General features: G+C 67.0%; 5 protein-coding genes across 5 annotated transcripts in view; 3 read left to right on the forward strand and 2 right to left on the reverse strand.

The window, feature by feature from the left end:
* Positions 1–947: 947 nt before the first annotated feature.
* Positions 948–1,754, forward strand: AURANDRAFT_13628 (hypothetical protein; the record flags this gene model as incomplete). Its single annotated transcript, XM_009038979.1, has 1 exon — positions 948–1,754. A coding segment is annotated over one exon (807 nt), but the record flags the coding sequence as incomplete, so codon positions are not given.
* A 1,892-nt stretch (positions 1,755–3,646) lies between these two features.
* Positions 3,647–4,111, forward strand: AURANDRAFT_64398 (hypothetical protein; the record flags this gene model as incomplete). The annotated part of the gene is made up of 1 exon (XM_009038980.1): positions 3,647–4,111. The coding sequence occupies one exon, from the start codon at positions 3,647–3,649 to the stop codon at positions 4,109–4,111; it is 465 nt and encodes a 154-aa protein (XP_009037228.1).
* A 1,200-nt stretch (positions 4,112–5,311) lies between these two features.
* Positions 5,312–10,871, reverse strand: AURANDRAFT_71689 (hypothetical protein; the record flags this gene model as incomplete). The annotated part of the gene is made up of 5 exons (XM_009039193.1): positions 5,312–7,234; positions 7,504–7,803; positions 7,953–9,444; positions 9,574–10,292; positions 10,395–10,871. The coding sequence occupies 5 exons, from the start codon at positions 10,869–10,871 to the stop codon at positions 5,312–5,314; spliced, it is 4,911 nt and encodes a 1,636-aa protein (XP_009037441.1).
* Positions 10,872–10,970: 99 nt separating this feature from the next.
* On the forward strand, positions 10,971–12,836 carry AURANDRAFT_71690 (hypothetical protein; the record flags this gene model as incomplete). Its single annotated transcript, XM_009038981.1, has 1 exon — positions 10,971–12,836. One exon carries the CDS (start codon positions 11,058–11,060, stop codon positions 12,834–12,836), a length of 1,779 nt encoding a protein of 592 aa, XP_009037229.1.
* Positions 12,837–14,689: 1,853 nt separating this feature from the next.
* Positions 14,690–18,269, reverse strand: part of AURANDRAFT_64401 (hypothetical protein) — a gene marked incomplete at both ends in the record, with an annotated part of 4,075 nt that continues 495 nt past the window's right edge. Inside the window, 6 exons of the mRNA XM_009039192.1 lie at positions 14,690–15,322; positions 15,443–15,524; positions 15,584–15,731; positions 16,376–16,508; positions 16,830–16,923; positions 17,108–18,237. Of these exons, the coding sequence (XP_009037440.1) occupies positions 14,690–15,322; positions 15,443–15,524; positions 15,584–15,731; positions 16,376–16,508; positions 16,830–16,923; positions 17,108–18,237 (2,220 nt within the window). The remainder of the gene's footprint in view (positions 15,323–15,442; positions 15,525–15,583; positions 15,732–16,375; positions 16,509–16,829; positions 16,924–17,107; positions 18,238–18,269) is intronic.

Here is an 18,269-nt window from a genome sequence, read left to right on the forward strand (position 1 = left end):
CGACGACCGGCCGAGCGCGCGGGAGCCGCTGGACCTGCCGAGCCGCGACGCCATCATCAACAACCTGTCGGGCTGCATCGTCCGCGAGCGCAAGGAGCTCGACAGCCCCAAGGTCTGTGACCTGGCCTACGGCACGCGCGTGACGGACACGGGCCAGCGGGCCCACGCCGGCGGCCGCCAGCGCGCCTTCATCCGCGCGCCCGACGGCGCGGGCTGGATCTCGTCCCGCCTCTTCCGCGCGGCCTAGGTTGGCCGTCGTAGCTTACGCCGCGCGCTCACGCGCACTCCTTGAGCGAGGCGGGCTCGCCCGTGTGGGGCAGGGGCCTGAAGATCTGCGCCGTGACCTCCTTGCCGCCGACCTTGAGCTTGACGCGGAAGTTCGTGCCCGCGACGACCTGCGACGTGTACGACAGCGCCTCGAGCGCGTCCGTCTCGGCCGCGCCCGCCGCCGCGAGGATCTCGGCCTTGAGCTGCGCGCGGGGGATTGCGGTGGTGAGCAGCGCGCGTACGAGCCATGGACGCGGGCGGCGCGCGGCTTCCACGAGCGCCTTGACGTCGTCGTCGATGGGCTTGTCGTCACCGAACCCGCCCATGAGACCCATGATTGTTTGTTTCGACCTGCGGGCGCGCGCGCGCGTTTGCGGCTCCGCTTTCTATGCGTGTGGAGCAAATTGCGAAGCGTGTCCCGCGTCGCGCGGCTGCGGTTGCGCGCCGCGCGCGGCGCGGGCACGCACCTTTGCACACACAAGCACGGGGCGGCAGCGGGGAGCTTTCTTGCCACAGGCACGGCGCGATTGGTCGGACGCTCGCTCAACAGCTCCGACAGAGGCTGCCCCACAGCCAGCGAGAGAGCGAGTATGGCCATGAAGCTGGCGCTCCTCGCCGTCGTGGCCGCGGCGAAGGACGTGCCGATGGTCGACATCGGCAAGGACGCCAAGGGCGCGGCCGTCGCGCTGCCGCTCGTCGGCGCGGGCACCTGGGAGTACAACAACTCCGTCGCCTACGAGAGCCTCTGCAGCGCGTTCAAGGCGGGCTACACCATGCTCGACACGGCGAACATCTACGGCAACGAGGCGGGCGTCGGCAGGGCCATCAAGGACTGCTGGACGCGCCCGCGGTCCGAGCTCTTCGTCATGACCAAGGTGCCCGGCGGCCTCAACTTCACGGCGACGCTCGCGGCGCACGAGGACAACATGAAGCTGCTGCAGCTCGACTACGTGGACCACCTCATGACGCACTTTCCGTCGAACTTCGACGGCAGCCACGCGTCCAAGGCCGACCGCCAGACGACGTGGAAGGCGCTCGAGAAGATCTACGCGTCGGGCGCGGCGCGGAGCATCGGCGTGAGCCACTACTGCGCGAAGCACATCGAGGACGTCATGGAGATCGCCAAGGTCACGCCGTCGATCAACCAGGTCGAGTACCACGTCGGCTCCGGCGACGTCGACGACGTCATCCCGACCTGCGAGAAGTACGGCATCCACTTCATGTCCTTCAGCCCGCTCTGCGGGCCCTGCAACAACACCGCGGGCGACAACCTCATCACGGGCAACCTCGTCTCCAAGGTCGCGGCGCACTACGACGGCGTCAGCGGCGCGCAGGTGTCCCTGCGCTACATCGTCCAGCAGGCGCTGGAGCACCCGACGTACTTCGCGGGCGTCATCCCGAAGAGCAACGACCCGGCGCACCTCGCGTCGAACCTCGACGTCTTCGGCTTCGAGCTGTCCAAGGCCGACATGGCGCTCCTCGCGGCCGCGACGCTCCCGGCGCCGACGCCGGGGGACTGCGACGTGCCCTAGGCTCCCATTTTTTAACACACCAGCGTCCGGCAGTCGCAGGGCCGCCGGTCGTCCCCGAGCCGGAGGTGCGCGCTCACGGGGCACGTCGTCCGCCCGCCGTCGAGCGCGACGAGCTCCGAGTAGAGGCGGTTCCGCAGGTCGCGGTGCGCGTCGCGGTGGTGCGTGAAGGCGACCGTGTCGAAGGTGCCCGCCAGGAGCGGGACGGCGTAGGCGAAGAGGCGCCGCTTCGATTCGTAGTTCTTCGCGTCGTACCACGTCGCGTTCGCGAACGCCGCCAGGTCGCAGACGTCGGCGAATTCCACGACGCGCCGCGCGTCGTAGAAGAGGCCCGTCGTGTTCGGCGTCGCCCGGTAGAACCACAACCCCGCCATGGCGCTGTGGTGGGGCTCGGGCTGGTGCGCGACCTCGACGAAGCCGTACTCCGGGAACGCCGGCGGCCGCCGCTCGCCGCCGCAGTTGAACTCCGCGCGCGCCGCCGGGCCGGACGCGAGCGCGACGGACGACGGCGCCCAGAGCCAGTCCGGGCAGCGGCAGGCGCAGTCGTCGCGCGCGAAGCAGAGGTCGCAGACGGGGAGCGCGTCCGCGTGCGTCAGCGCCGCGGGGTTCGCTCGCTTGCCCCGCTTGAGGCACGCGGCGCGGCCGAGCGCGCAGAACCGCGACGCCGGGCAGTCGCCGTCCGGCGCCCAGGTCCCGCGCCGGTAGTAGCCCGCGGCGGACGCGAGCGGCAGCCGCGGCAGCGAGAAGTCCTGGCGCAGCGGCGCGCGCCGGTACCGCGAATAGAACTCCGCGGGCGGATTCGCGGCGGGCCCGTCGGCCGCGCGCATCGCGTAGGTCCAGACGGGCGGCGGCGGCGCGGCGGCGAGGTCGCCGAGCCACGCGGCGAAGCCCCGCGCGCGGCGGACGCGGACCCGGGTCGCGTTCGCGTCCTCCTCGACGACGACGACGCCGACGCCGACGAGCGCGGCCGCGAGCGCGGCGAGCGCGTCGTCCGTCGCCTGGAACTGGACCTCGTTGTGGAGCAGGTTTTCGTAGCCAGGCGCGTCGCACGTGTCCGCGCGCGGCGCCGCGCGCACGCGCAGCATCGCCGCCTCGAGGCCCGTCGTGTTCCCGGCCCGGAGGCAGCCCGCCTTGCCGAAGGCGCGGAGCGGCTCGGGCAGGTGCCTCGCGCCGAGGCAGCGGCCGCAGGTCATGGCGCAGCCGTCGTGCACGCTCGTCGAGCACGCGCGGCGCGCGAGGTCCCGCGAGTGCGCGAAGAGGAGCACGAGGTCGAAGGCGCCGCAGCTCCTGCCGTCGAAGTGGGGCTGCGCGCAGAGGAGCGTGGGCACGCGGTCCGACAAATAGGTCGCGCTGAAGATGCGCGCCTTGCTCCGCGCGGCCTCCCGGCCGGGCAGGCGCTGCCAGCTCGTCAGCGCGAGGAGCTCCGCGACCGTCGCCGGAGCCTTGAGGCGCACGCGGCTGTCGAAGGCGCTCGCGAGCACGCCGTCGCCCTCCAGCGCCTCGCGCACGGAGACGGCGCCGCAGGCGACGGCCAGCAGCGCGGCGAGGTTCATGGCGCGAGGGGCTGCGCCAGCTCCGTCGCCGTCGTCTCGTAGATGGCGTCGAGCCTGCGGATCCGGTCGCTGGCCGCCGGGTCCATCCGTCTCATGATGAGTCTCATTTTCAAGCTGCCCAGCTCCATACGCTCTCTGCCCGCCGATTGATGCTGATGTCTCCCTCATCTTGAGGCCTGGCTGAAGCACCTCACGGCTTGCTCCGCAATGGAGCGCGAAAGCGAGGCGGCTAAGCGCAAGCAATGCGCCGCGCGAGCAGCGGCGAGCAGCGGCAAGCGCTGAGACAATAAGCGAGCAATGCGCCGCGCGATAGGCGCTGCGGCGTTCGCGGTGCTCCTCTGCGCCGCCACCGCTGAGAATCGGCGCGCCGGCGCGTACGCGCTGGAGAAGTGCAAATCGGGACCCATGCCGGCGAAGCTCGTCCTCGCCTGCAACAACGCGACGGACGCGTGGAACGCCGAGGACGGCTGCGACCGCGACGACGACGACGACGACGACGACGACGACGACGAGCCGTGCGGCGGCGGCGGCAAGGTGTCGCTGCGCGTCGTCAACGCGCGCGTCTACCGCGCCGAGGCGAACCTCGCGCTCCTGTTACGGGACGCGGTCAACGCGGACATCCTCTTCCGCCTCGCCGACGCCATGGCGCGCGACGAGACCAGCGACCTCCGGGAGCGCGCGCGGCTCCTGCGGCGCGCGGGCGCCGCGGGCACCGCCTCCCCGAAGAGGAGGCGAAAAAAGAGAAAGAGACCCGCACGTTAGAGGCCGAGCACATCCCGGGCCGCGGGCGTAACATATCCCGCCGGCGGGATATGTTAAAGGCCGCTTCAACTTGGACTTCAACCTCAAACCTTGCACTTCAACAGGGACCTCAACACAGCCGCTTGCCCTTCAAAAGGGACCTCAACACCGCCGCTCACGCCTCGCCAGGGACCTCTGACGCGCCGCCCACGCCTTAGGGGGCGCGACCCGCCCCATGCCACGTGCCAGAAGCCCTCCAGAAGCCCTCCAGGAGCCCTCCAGAACCCTTCCGCGGACCCGAAATACCCCAAACCCCTTACGATTTTGCGATTTTGATTCCCCCCACTGCCTTGCCTTGGTAAACTGCCCTTCAAGTTTCTTTAAGGGCAAACTGCAACGCCGCCCCAAACCACGTGCCAGAAGCCCTCCAGAAGCTTCCCAGAAGCCTTCTAGAACCCTTCCGCGGAGCCAAAAAATACCCCAAACCCTTTACGATTTTGCAATTTTAATTTCCCCCACTGCCTCGTCCTAGTAAACTGCCCTTCAAGTTACATTAAGGGCAAACTTCAACGCCGCCCCTTCAGCTTCCTCAAAATAGCAAAATGAAGTCTTCAGGGCAAACTGCAACGCCGCCGCTTACCTTGCCAACTTGCATTTCAAGCTCCTTCAAAATGCCCTTCAAGCTTCCAGAAAGGCCAAATTTAAAATGTCATTAATTGCCCGCTCAAAAGACTCCTCGTAGCTTGTTTGTGCGCTTGCGGTTTGTGCCTATTTAAGCACGCGTTGAAATGCTTGCAGCTATGGCGCCCTACGCGTCTGAATCTGACAACGATGACGATGATTCCGACAACAATAATTCTGTCAACGATGATAACGATGGCGGCGATATTGATGTAGCATAAATAAAAAATTTAAATATATCTATACTAATTAAATGGGGCGGGTCGCGCCCCCTAAGGCGTGGGCGGCGCGTCAGAGGTCCCTGGCGAGGCGTGAGCGGCGGTGTTGAGGTCCCTTTTGAAGGGCAAGCGGCTGTGTTGAGGTCCCTGTTGAAGTGCAAGGTTTGAGGTTGAAGTCCAAGTTGAAGCGGCCTTTAACATATCCCGCCGGCGGGATATGTTAGGCGGGATGTGTGGGGGTCCGCGTCGCACATCGCCCCGGCCGTCCGACTGAGTCAGCAAACCGCCTCGAAGTCTAGAGGCGCCTCATTTCGCGCGCTCCCTAGTAGTCGAAGGAGAAGTGGCCCTTGGGGAGGCTCGTCGTGACGTCGGACGGCGCGAGCATCGTGGCGACGTTGCCGCGCGCGCGGGGGAGGATCTTCTCGAACGCGAAGCGCGCCGTCGCGATCTTGGCCTTGTAGAAGTCCGGGTCCTGGCCGCCGCCGCCCTGAGCCAGCTGGGCGTCGGCGGCGAGCTCCATCTTGAGCCAGTGCTCCGCGAGCGTGACGTGGCCCGCGAACATGAGGTAGTCGACGGACGCGGAGCCGACGATGTCGCGGTCCTTCATGGCCTTTTTGCCGATGGACAGCGTGAGCCAGTACCACTCGGCGACGTGCTTCAGCAGCTGGAAGGCGTGGCTCCGGATGTTCCCGCCGTCGCTCGACGTGCCGCCCGCGACCAGCGCGTCGAACGCGAATTTCGCGACGCCCTTGCAGTGGTGGTTGATGGGCGCGAGCTTTTGCAGGAGGACCTTCCGGCCCAGCAGGTCCAGCGCCTGGATCTGCGTCGTGCCCTCCCAGACGGGCGCGATGCGCGCGTCGCGCACGACCTGCTCCTGCTTGTTGGACTTGATGTAGCCGTGGCCGCCGAAGATCTGGATGCCGAGGTTCGCGGCCTCGACGCCCATCTCCGTGAGGTAGCCCTTGAGGATGGGCGTCAGGAACCCGAGGCGGTCGTCGAGCGCCTCGTACTTGGCCGTGTCGCCCGCCTCCGTCGCGAGCTGCATCTCGTCGACGATGAGCGCGCACTCGAAGACCATCGACCGGCCGCCCTCGGCGACGGCCTTCTGGGTCAGGAGCATGCGGCGCACGTCCGGGTGGGCGATGATGGGGTCCGCGGCCTTGTCCGGTTCGCGGTCCACGTTCTTGCGATCCAGCGCGCGCATGGCGAGGCGGTCCTTGGCGTAGGGCAGCCCGTTCTGGAACGCGAGCTCCGCCGCCGCGACGCCCTGCATCGCCGTGCCGAGGCGCGACGTGTTGATGAACGTGAACATGTGGTTCAGGCCCTTGTTCTCCGACCCGATGAGCCAGCCCGCGGACTCGTCGAAGTTGATCTCGCAGGTCGACGACCCGTGGCAGCCCATCTTGTCCTCGATGCGGCCGATGTTCGTTTTGTTGAAGTCGCCGACGGCGCCGTCGTCGCCGACGAGGTGCTTCGGCACGAGGAAGAGGGAGATGCCCTTGGTGCCCTCGGGCGCGCCGGGCAGGCGCGCGAGCACGCAGTGGAGCACGTTGTCCGTCATGTCGTGGTCGCCGCAGGAGATGAAGATCTTCGTGCCCGTGATCTTGTAGGAGCCGTCGCCGTTCGGCACGGCCTTCGTCGCGACCTGCGCCAGGTCCGACCCGCAGGCGGGCTCCGTGAGGCACATGGTGCCCGTCCACTCGCCGGACACCAGGGGCGGGAGGTACTTGTCCTTCAATTCCTCCGTGCAGTGGCTGTAGATCGTGTTGATCGCGCCCTTCGACAGGCCCGGGTACATGGTCCAGGTCCAGTTCGCCGTCGCCATCATGTCCGCCTGGAAGATGGAGTAGGAGTAGGGCAGCTCCTGGCCGCCGTACTTCTCCGGGAAGCTCAGGCCCTGCCAGCCGCCCTCGACGAACTGGTCGTAGGCGGCCTTGTAGCCCTTTGGCGTCGTCACGGTCCGCTCGTCGACCCAGGTGCAGCCCTCGGCGTCGCCGGCCTCGTTGAGCGGCGCGAGCTCGTTCTCGCAGAACTTGGCCACCTCCGTGAGCACCATGTCGAGCGTCTCGGCGTTGACGTGCTCCCGGTCGCCGAAGTGCTTGGCGTAGTGGGCCTCGAAGTCGTGGACCTCGTTGATGCAAAAGTCGAGCTCCTTGAGCGGCGCCACGTAGGACCGCGTCGCCGCGACCGTCGTGCGCCGCGCGCGCTTCGCGAGGCGGCCGGCTGCGCGCATGAGCATCGTGTGCTGAGGAAGGCAAGCCGGCGACAGAATGTCCACAGCAGAATTGGCGACTCCATCGGCCTCTTGAAGCGATGATGCACCTCTTAGAAGCAAGTTTAGAAGCGCCGGTGCGCCTTCTTGTGGGCGTGCTTCTTCTTGGCATGGTGCTTCTTCTCGTGGCGGCCCGGCCCGCCGAACATGGCGCTCGCGTGGCGCTGCTTCTCCTTGGCGGCCTCCTTCGCGGGCGAGTCCGGCCGGTCCGGCGGCGCGTCGCAGAGGAGGCCGTACTTGACGAGCACGGCGGCGAAGGCCTTCGAGTTCGCCTCGAAGCCGCGCCGCGCCTCGAGGATGTAGGCCACCTCGGCGTCGTTGTGCGCGTCCGCGAAGAGCGCCTCCGGGTCCGCGCGGATCATCTGCCTCCGCCACCGCCGCAGCGCGAGGTTCGCCGAGAGGCGCGCCATGGACGCCTCGGTCCAGCGGGGCTTCTCGCCCCGCAGGAACTCGAGGGCCTCGTTCTGGGTCTTCGACTTCCGCTTCCGCCAGCACCGCGCGATGTAGTTCTTCTGGACGACGAAGCACGCGATCTCCAGCGCCTGGGACACGAGAGATTCAACGTCGCTTCAATGTGAGCGCTCCGCGCGCGCGCGTTCCAAGAAAAGCGTCGAGACCGTTCCGAGAGATGATCGCTCGTCCAAACATCAGCCGGAACGAGCGGAACGCGGCCGAGATCGGAGCCTGTGACGTCGGGCGCGTCGCGCTCGTGTCCCGCCCCGTCCCGCGCGATGCGGATGAGCTTGCCCTCGCGCTCCTTGTCCGCGTACTCCTCGGCGACCGTGCCCCACTCCGTGTAGAGCCGCATGACCAGCGCCTCGGCCGGCGGCGCGGCCGTGCCCTCGACGACCGCGGCGTTGAAGTCGAAGAACTCCATGCAGCCCTCGGGCGTCGCGTGGTGCTCGAAGTGGTCCACCCAGAGCCGCCGCTGCCTGGCCCGCAGCCCCACGGCCTCGCGGAAGCGCCGCAGGTTCCGCTGGAGCACGAGGCAGCCGCGCATCTCCGCCTGCGCGGCCCGCGACTTCGCGAGCTCCAACGCCCAGCGGTCCCGCGCGAAGAGCTCCGCGAGCGCGTCGTCGGCGTCGACCATGCCGCCGCGCACGTCCTTCTTGAAGGTGTGCGGCAGCCGGTTCAGCTTGTTGACGAGCTCCTCGGCCGTGTGCTTGAAGACGACGGCGACGGCGTCGCGGAGCGCGCGGAGCTCGAGCCGGCTCGACCCGGAGAGCACCGCGTGCACGGACGTCTCGACGCGGCTCTGGACGCGCGCGAGGTACTCGGGCCAGAGGCGCGCGAAGAGCGCGACGTGCGCGCCGACGTCGCCGAGGCCGTGCGGCTCCTCGGGGACGATGCCGAAGAGCTCGCCGAAGAGGCGGAGGCGCTTGTTCTTCGACGCGAGCTTCTCGACGGACCGGCAGAGGGCGCGGAGGTGGGACACGGCCAGCGTCTTGAGGCCGTACTTGCGCACCGTCGCGTTCGTCGCGAGCTCGACCTGGACCTTGTGCGCGCGCTTCCGCGGCGCGGTCCAGTCGACGTCGAGGTTGAGGTTGTGGTAGGCGCGGGGGCCCCAGTAGTTGACGAGCTCCTCGAAGATGAGCGGGATCAGCGACACGGCCTTCTCCACGGGCATCTCCGCGACCTTGTCCGTCCTGCCGAGCGCGCGCTTCAGGTTCACGTTCTTCGAGTGGTCGTCTTTGTCCTTGGCCTCGGCGATCATCGTCTTCTGCGTGCGCACCTCCCAGTCCGCGGGCGTCGACGTCGCCTTGTCGATGACCTCCGGGCCGCCGTCCCGCAACACGCGCGTCACGCGCGTGTTCCGCCCGTCGTGGAGCCGCTTCATGCGGTTGAGCGCCAGGAGGCGCTGCATGGGGTCCACGGGCGCGTCGTCGTCGAGCTCCTCGGGCTCCTCCTCGTCGAAGAAGCGGTCGTGCATGGACGCGTGCTTGTCCTGGCGGAACCGCTCGAGGAGCGACTCGCGGACTCGCGGCGGGCCGGCCGCGGCCGCGCGCTCGCGGAGCAGGCCCTCGCGCGCGGCGCGGCGCCAGCGGAGGAAGATGGCGTTCCGGCCCCAGCGCGCGCGCATCTGGCGGACGCGCAGCTTCCGCAGCTTGTGCCAGCCGATCCACGCCGTCAGGCACGTGTGCTGCAGGAACTTGTGCATCGCCGCGTACTCCTGCCGGAGCCGCCTGGGCGGGAAAAGCGTGATTCAAGTTCGCTTCCACATGAGTGGTCCGCGCGCGCGCGTTCCGGAAACAGCATCCATGCGTCGAGACCGTTCCGAGAGATGATCGCTCGTCCAAAAAATCAGCCGAAACGAGTGGAAACCGGCCGAGATGGGAGCCTTTGGGAATGTCGCTCTCTTTTCCCGCCCCGGGAGCCGCTTCTCGAGCTGGTTCTTCAGCGTGACGCCCGCGCGCGCGAGCTTCATGTCCTCCTTGAGGCGCTCGAGCTCGCGCTCCACGCGCAGGCACCGGTCGAACCAGGTCTCGTCCGCGAAGAGCTCCCGCGCGTCCTCGTCCGTCCCGGGGTCGACGTAGACGCACTCCCGGAGCGCGGCCGCGAGCTTCGCGACGAGGGGCCCGTGCTCGCCGCGCATGAGCAGCGGCGACAGCTTCGCCAGCAGGTCGCAGCTCACGGCCGCGTAGGCCGGCATGGGCGTCGCGCGGTCGTCCTCGACGGACCACGTCCGGCACTCGGCCTCGCCCAGCGTCGCCTCCGCGTAGACGGCCAGCGACTCGAAGCCGTGGGCGTAGCCGCTCCGGAAGCTCGCCGTCCAGGCCGTGACGACGCGCTTGCCCGGGCGCAGCGCCGCGGCGACGTCGACGTCGACGTCCCAGTCGTCGACGGCGTCGGGCACGTCGTCGAGGATGACGTCCGCGGCGACGGGCCGCGGCAGCGTCGACGCGCTGAGCTGGCGCGTCAGCAGGGACCGCCGCGTCGCCGGCACGTTGGGGTCCACGCGCGCGAAGCGCCGCGGCTTCGTCGCGGGCGCGGCGGCCGACGCCTTGTAATCCGTGAGGAGCGCCGTGGACGCCTGGGCAGCAAAAGGGTGATTCAACGTCGCTTCAACGTGAGTGTTCCGCGCGCGCGCGTTACGGAAAAAGCATCCACGCTTCGAGGCCGTTCCCCGAGAGACGATCGCTCGTCCAAAAGTCAGCCAAAACGAGTGGAACATGGACGCGCGGCGCAGCGCCGCGGCGCTGCCCGGCCGCGGCGCCGCGCGCGCGCCACCGAGGCCCGCGAAGCGCTCCGTGACGCCCGCGCCGCCCCGCACGGCGCTCCGGGGCCGCTCGAGCGTCCTCGCGCCTTCCGCGCAGACTTTGTCGTACTCGATCCAGGGAGCGCGGACGTCGTCGGGCTGCCAGACGCGGTGCCGCTGCGAGCTCTTGCGCGTCGACGGCGCGCAGAGGAAGCCGCTGCCCTCGTCGCTCCGCCGCACGAGCCGCCGCTGCTGCCGCACGGCGGCGCGCCGCGCCTCGACGAAGCCCTCCTCACTGAGGTAGGCGCTGTCGTCGACGGCCGAGAACTCGGCGAGCCGCGCGAGGAGCTCGCTCTTGCTCGCGGCGATGCCCCGCTTCGAGGTCGTGGAGCTCTCCCGCTGGAAGAGCGGCATGGTCGACGGAGCTCGTTAGGAAGCACTCATCGTTGGGGCTGCACCTCGACCTCACTTTGTGGATCGGCTCGTCGGTGAAGTGACGGTGCGAGGAACAAGAATATCGCATCCACATTCCGCGGCGGGCACTGCCGTCGAGCGAGGAAGACCGAGCCCCGTCCGCCGCGCGCCGCCACAGACCCATCCATGGCGTCCCGCGGTCTCGCGCTGCTCCGGCGCCTCCCGCGGGCGTCGCCCCGGTCCGCGCCGACCCGGTCCCTCTGCGCCGCGACGGAGGAGGTCGAGCGCGACAGCATGGAGTACGACGTCGTCATCGTCGGCGCGGGCCCCGCGGGCCTCGCGTCGGCCATCCGGCTCAAGCAGCTCGAGGCAGAAGCGGGCACGGAGCTCGCGGTCTGCGTCGTCGAGAAGGCGAGCGAGGTCGGCGCGCACGTCGTTTCCGGGAACGTCTTCGAGCCGCGAGCGCTCGACGAGCTGCTGCCCGACTGGCGCGACGACGGCGAGGCGCCGCTCCACACCAAGGTCCTCAACGACACGTTCCACTACCTCACGGGCGAGAGCGGGTCCATCCCCCTGCCCTGCCCGCCGCAGCTCCACAACGACGGCAACTACGTCGCGTCGCTGTCGCAGGTCGTGCGCTGGCTCGGCGACAAGGCCGAGGAATTGGGCGTCGAGATCTACCCGGGCTTCGCCGCCGCCGAGGTGCTCTACGCCGACGACGGCGCGGTCAAGGGCGTCGCGACGCGCGACACGGGCCGGAACAAGGACGGCACTCCCGGCGACGCGTTCGAGCCGGGCGTCGAGCTCGTCGCGAAGCAGACGCTCTTCGCCGAGGGCGCGCGGGGGTCCTGCGCCGAGGAGGTCATGAAGACCTTTGATTTGCGCAGGGACTGCGACCCGCAGCAGTTCGGGCTGGGCATCAAGGAGGTCTGGGAGGTGCCGGAGGACCACCCGGAGTTCGCGCCCGGGCTCGTGCAGCACACGCTCGGCTGGCCGCTGGACCCCGCGACCTACGGCGGCACGTTCCTCTACCACATGGCGCCGAATCTCGTGCAGGTCGGCCTCGTCGTCGGGCTCGACTACGCCAATCCCCATCTCTCCCCTTACAAGGAGTTCCAGCGGCTGAAGCACCACCCGAAGATCGCCCGCTACCTCGAGGGCGGCGAGCCCGTCGCCTACGCGGCGCGCGTCATCAACGAGGGGGGGCTGCAGTCCGTGCCCAGGCTCTCGTTCCCCGGCGGGGCATTGGTGGGCTGCTCCGCGGGGTTCCTCAACGTGCCCAAGATCAAGGGCACGCACACGGCCATGAAGAGCGGCATGCTTGCCGCGGAGGCCGTCTTCGACTGCGTCCGGGCGACGGCGGAGGACGAGGAGGCCGCCTACGGCGCGGAGCCCGTGGGCTACCAGGCGGCGTTCGAGTCGTCGTGGATCCGCGAGGAGCTCCACGCGGTGCGCAACTACAAGCCCGCCTTCGGCAAGTGGGGGCTCTACGGCGGCGTCGCCTACTCGGGCCTCTCCGCCTACGTGCTCCGCGGCAAGGAGCCGTGGACGTTCTCCCACGACCACGTCGACTCGCAGACGACGGTCAAATCGGACGACCCCAAGGCGAAGCCCATCGACTACCCGAAGCCCGACGGCAAGCTGAGCTTCCCGCTCCTCGACAACCTGGCGCGCGCCGTTGTCGACCACGCGGACCAGCCGAGCCACCTCCGCGTCAAGCCCGAGCTCGCGTCCGAGGTCCTCGGCAAGGCCGCGCGGTCGTTGAAGGAGCACGGCGCGCCCGAGGCCAACTTCTGCCCCGCGGGCGTCTACGAGTACGCCGACGACGCCGACGGCGACCCGGAGCTCGTCATCAACGCCCAGAACTGCGTCCACTGCAAGTGCTGCTCCATCAAGATGCCCTTCGAGTACGTCCAGTGGACCGTGCCCGAGGGCGGCGGCGGGCCCAACTACCAGATCACCTAGGGGGACCGCGGGCTGATCGCGCGGCGCGGCGGCCGCTTCTGTAAACATGATGCGTCGGTCTTGCGCTGTTTGGAGGCCGTCTGGGTTCGGCGCGCCGCACTGGACCCCACCGGACAACGACTGTCATCGGCGCTCGCCACTGGCACTGACGCCAGTGGCACAATTGGCTCAGCGTCGGGAGCGAGTAGGCGCGATGAAGCCACGCCGCACTCGCGCCGCTAAGGCCCAAACCCGCCCCGCGTATTCCTCCTCGGTCTTCCAGACGCCTTTGGTCGCGTGCGTTTCGGAGTGGCTCGAAACTGCGGACGTTTTCCACCTTGGCTGGTCGAGCACTAGTTCGTGGCGGGAGGTGCGGGCGACTTTGGTCGCGCTGCAGTTCAGCCGCCACGAGATCACCGACAAAGATTTGGAGTCCATAGTCCAATGCTTTCCAAATCTACGGTCCCTCTCTCTGCAGGACTCGCGCGTCACCGACGCGGCGGTCTACGGCCTTTCGAGCCTCTCGAATCTGCGCGAGCTCAACGTAGTCGACTGCGCGGCGATCACAGTCGAAGGCGTGAAGGCCTTACCGAAGAATCTCGAATCGCTCCGGATCGGCACTTGGGGAGACGAGGTTTTGGACTGCGCAAAACACGCGGCCTCTGATCGACACGCTCAACGGCAGCGCCACCCTGATATCCTTATCCAGGAAGGGCGTTTTGCATGGTCCCCATACCATGGAACCACTGCCAAATTTCTTTTTTCTCTGTCTACTACCTGCTTCTTCCGGGGAGCTCATCCGCTCCCCGCGGGGGGGTGGAGTCGGGCAACTTACCCTCAACTCCTACCTCAACCTCGGACCTACCCTCAACTCCTACCTCAACCTCGGATGGCCTCCGGCCACCTCACCATCGACCTCCATACTCAAGGGCAGCCTCCCGGCTGCCTGCCCCTAGGTCCCCGGCTCGCTCCCCGCCTCGCCCCTGGCTCGCCTCCGCCCCGCCGGGTACGTGGCAGAAGCCTATTCCCCTCAGTCCTAAGCAAAGGCAATAGACTCCAGCGGGATGATGACACGCCTGTCTTTGGGGTCTGCCTATTACAGTTCTGCGTACAAAATTAGCGACGAAGCAGTCATCGAGCTGGCGTCTGGTTGCCCGCATCTGCGGAGCCTATCCTTGACGTCTGGGGTGATTACTGACACCTCGCTCCTGGCCATCGCCCGTTGCTGCACCGAGCTTGAATCTCTCTGGCTCTCGGGATATAGCACGTCGCGTTCCGGTGTCGAACAAATGAAGATCTCGGACGCGGGGCTCATCGAAATTCAGAAGGGATGCCCCCGGTTGTCCGAGATTAGCGTGGATTGTGAGACAATTACCGACTTGGGGATTGCGGAATTTTCTGGCCTGAACACTTTCAGGCTTAAAAAGAACAACGCCGTCACCCTACCTGCGATCGAAGCACTCGTTCGGCGCTCGCCCAATTTGCAGCATTTCGAATTACAAGGCTGTTTGAACTTCCGTCAGCCCCTTGTACATTCGCTGAAACAGTTCCGGACGAGTCATCCGAAGCTCATGCGAGACTTGGCTTCTCAGGAAAGCAGCCACGAGCTCATGTGGGACTTTTATCAAGACACGGACCCCTTTGATTACATCCAAAATCAGATCAGTGGGGACACGGCCGGACACATAGGCCCCAGCGCGCACGGACCGCCGAGTAGCGGCCCGCGCCACGGGGGAAAGAGGCGTCATTAGGACCATAAAAGGCGTGGGCAAAGGCGGGTCCGTGCGATAAACCACGTGGAACGTGCTGCGGTCGGCGAGGCGTCCGCGCGTCGACCGCGGCGTCGCGCGGCGCGCGCGTTTCGGCGCCGATTCTCAGGCAGATGAGCCCGCCGCGGCCCGGTCGACGTACTTGTCCAAGTTCTCGTTGTGGATGGCCGCTTCGGACGCCTTGGCGAGCTGGAACTGGGCCGGGGCCCCACGCGCCCTGCCCTTCCGAGGGGCGGGCTCGAGCACGAGCGCGGCGCCGTCGCCGACCGCGATGACCATCTCGAGGAGCTGCTCGTCCTGGGACCCGTAGTCCTCGTAGTAGCCGCACGGCTTCAGGTCGAACCAGCGCACGGTCAAGCAGAACTCGCCCTTCTTGATGTTCCAGCCGTCGCGCCCCGAGCCGTTGACCCGACGTTGGTTGTCCGCGCGCGCCGGTGGCACGACGACCTTGGCGAGGTAGAAGTCGACGCCCTGGGCGTCACGTTCGCTCTGAGAGATGCCCAAGGCGACCACATCGCCCTTGCGGATCTTCGGAGCGAGGGCAGCGAGACGAGCGTCCTTCTCCGCCAGGCCCTGGGCGATGACGCGCGCGCTCGAGCGGTCATCGCCGGAGGGCGGCTTCAGGATGATGGTCGTGCGGGTCCAGCCGTCGCTCTGGCGCATCTCGGGGGCCGCGGTCCACGCCTTGTAGCGGCAGTTGTCGTAGTCCTTCACGCGGCACTTGGAGCACGAGCAGGGCTGGGCGCGGCGCCGCAGGTCGTCGACAGCGTGAGACGAACCAGACCGGTACTCTCGATCAGACTTGCAGCCTTCGACGGGCGAGGCGCTCCATTTGGCAGACTTGTCCGCGAAGAACACGTCGTCGTCGTCGACTCCGATGGGGTCGTCCTGGGTCCACGTGATGAACCGGTAGAAGTACTTGTCCAAGGAGAGCGTCGACCTACGCGATTTGGACGTCTTCGCGTCGATCTGCGCGGATTTGGACGCCGTCTGTCGCACTTCTTCGCCAGAATCGTAGGTGAGGCGTTCCAGTCCATGCTCGGCTTCGGCCGACCATCGCGGACCGCTGTGAAGAGGTCGTAGGGCTGGGGGACGCTGATGACGTCGCGCCGCGCGTTCGCATTGATCCAGCGGCGGTCCTCCTTGCCTATAGTGTCATGCACACCTTTGAAATCACTCGTAGCCGCCTATGGGGCCATCGTCTCGCAGGCTCGGGCCATCTTCGGGGGACGCGGGCACTGGCAAATCGATGCGTCAGCTCGATGCCCTTTTTCGACCAAAAGGCGGCGACCTTCACGAAGTTCTCTTTGCACATATATTGGCCGGGGCATCCGTCGGTCCAGAGAATGACCCGGGTCAAAGGCGGCTTGTTGTCTTTGACTCGTTTCGCCACGTAGAAATCCACCAGATGGGTCAGAGCGGCGTGATGGAAGAAGTAGTCGTTATCTTTGCCCTTGCCCGAGGCACCGGCGTAGAATTTCCACGCGTGGTTGTCTGTGATGCGTTTCTTGACGAAGGAAGAGGACCCGTCGGCATGCTTCACCGTCACGTCGACGAGTCGTGGATCCGATGCTACGACGAACACGTCGAGATTCGTATGGTTCCTGTGTGTGCAGCAGAGGTTGTCCTGGGCAGCGTTGGAGATCTGCGCAGCGAAATCGGTCTGAATGAATAGCTCGGTATCGGTGAACTTATGCATGTCGTTCAGCCGAGCCGTGTTGGCCCATCGGCAATTCCAGCAGTGCGTGAAATACTCTGTTGCCGCGGCTTCAATTTTCGTGAGGAGCTCACTGCCCGTGACCATGACCTCCGTGAGCTCCTTGACGGCCATGGTGGAGCTGATACTGTTGCCCTCGTCGTCTTCGCCTTTCACCGTCCGGGGCTGGAGCCGGTACTCGCGGAGCTTCACCTCGACGTCAGTGTCCTCGCAGGGGCAACGAAAAAAGCGCTGGTCGACGCCACATTCATCGCAATCACCGTAGGCGCACTCCTTCCTGTGCATCAACACACGCTCGTCATCGTCGGTCGTCAGCTCGAGATCTTCACAGCGTATTGCCGGGCAGAGCATGCAGCTTGAGAACATGCCCGCGGACAGATTCGATCGTTCGTGGATCTTGCTGAATTTGTAGGCGGCGGTCTGCTCTGCCTGGAGGTACGAGGCCTCGGGCGCCGCAGAACGTGCGTCGACGGCTGCACGCCGTGCACGGCAGACTGGGCCCTGGCACGTCGCTTGCCGTTCTTTGACCGAGAGGCGCAGGCGGTTCAGAGCGAGCAGTCGTTCCCTCATGCTGGTCTTGATCTCGTCGGCGCACTCGCGCTGGTGCGGCTCGCCGATGCACCTGTACACGTGCAAATCAACGACTGGTTTGGGACGTCCCGACCAAACTTTGAAATTCTCTAGCTCGGTCAAATCGAAGTCGATTCGGCTGATTTTTGGACGGATCGATTGCTCTCATCGAGTTCTCGAAGCGCAGCGGAGGTGCTGAAGTCGGGTTGAAGATTTGATTTCACACAGCGATGCACGGGCACTTGGCCCGCTTGAAGAGCGTGAAGGAGATCTTGTGGCTGGGATGGGCGGCGAGGTGAGAGGCGTAGCCCGCCGACTTCAGGAAGGCCTGGTAGATCTCCAAATCGCCCGCGTGCTTCGTGTGGCGCTGGTGGTGCTCCTCCTTCACGACGAGCGTCCTCCGCCCGTCGGAGTCGACCTGGACCGTGACGATCTTCACCTTCTTGGTGCACCTCCCCGCGAAAGTGTCGAGTCGCACGTCGTCGTTCTGGTGCCAATACTCACGAGCACAGGCGAGGTCGACGAGATCAGAGCGCAGAGCCCGCATGCGGTGGCGTGCGAGCTTGCCCGCGTCGTCTTGTAGCTTCCGTCGATCCGCCGCGTTCGAGAAGCGACCGATGACGCTGTGGCTCACGTTGTCGCCGCAGCAGACCCGCGAGATGCCCCGGAGCAAGTTCTTGGCAGCGCCATCCGCCGGCGTTACAGCCTCCATCACCGCGTCCACCTTCTGCTGGGCATACTTCCGACGCGTCCCGCCGTTCGGAAGGGCCGCGAGCGAGAAGTAGCCCTTGATCGCCCGGCCCATGGCGCGTAGGGCCTTGATCTCCTTCAAGTCCAGTCGCAGCAGCTTCCCTGCTCGCGCGACGACGGCCTGGAGGATCGCCGCGGTCCGGCTCTGGTCGCCTCCGCCGTGCACGAAGAGGGCCGCGAGCACAGGATTCACGTCACGGGCCTTCGCCTCTGTCGCCGGCCCCGCCGATGGCTCGTCGACACGAGCGGCTGTGACCCGGCGCCGCGGCCGGGGGGGCTCCGGATCGTCGCTGGAGTCGTCGTCGGATCCGCTACCGTCGGGTCCGCCGTTCGCGCGCGGCGTGCTCGTCGGCTCGAGGCGCGCCATGAGCGCCAAACCCTTCTTCGCCATGCCCTGCGTGCGGTTCGGGAGCGCCTCGACGGTCTTGGCCCACGCGGCCCCAGGCGTCGACAACTTCGCGCGGAGGCTCTGAATCTCCATGTCGGCCTCGCGGAGCAGCGCGTCCTTCGTCACGCACTTGGCGCAGCCCGCGCAGCCCTCGTCGCTGGAGTCGCTGGAGCCGACGCCCTCGTCGATGCGGTCGCTCGAAACGACGGGCCCGCGGGCTGCTGCTGGCTGCCGCGGCGTCNAGTCGTACTGGCGACGTA

The sequence above is a fragment of the Aureococcus anophagefferens genome, assembly GCF_000186865.1.
Source record: "Aureococcus anophagefferens unplaced genomic scaffold AURANscaffold_10, whole genome shotgun sequence".
Taxonomy (NCBI): Eukaryota; class Pelagophyceae; order Pelagomonadales; family Pelagomonadaceae; genus Aureococcus; species Aureococcus anophagefferens.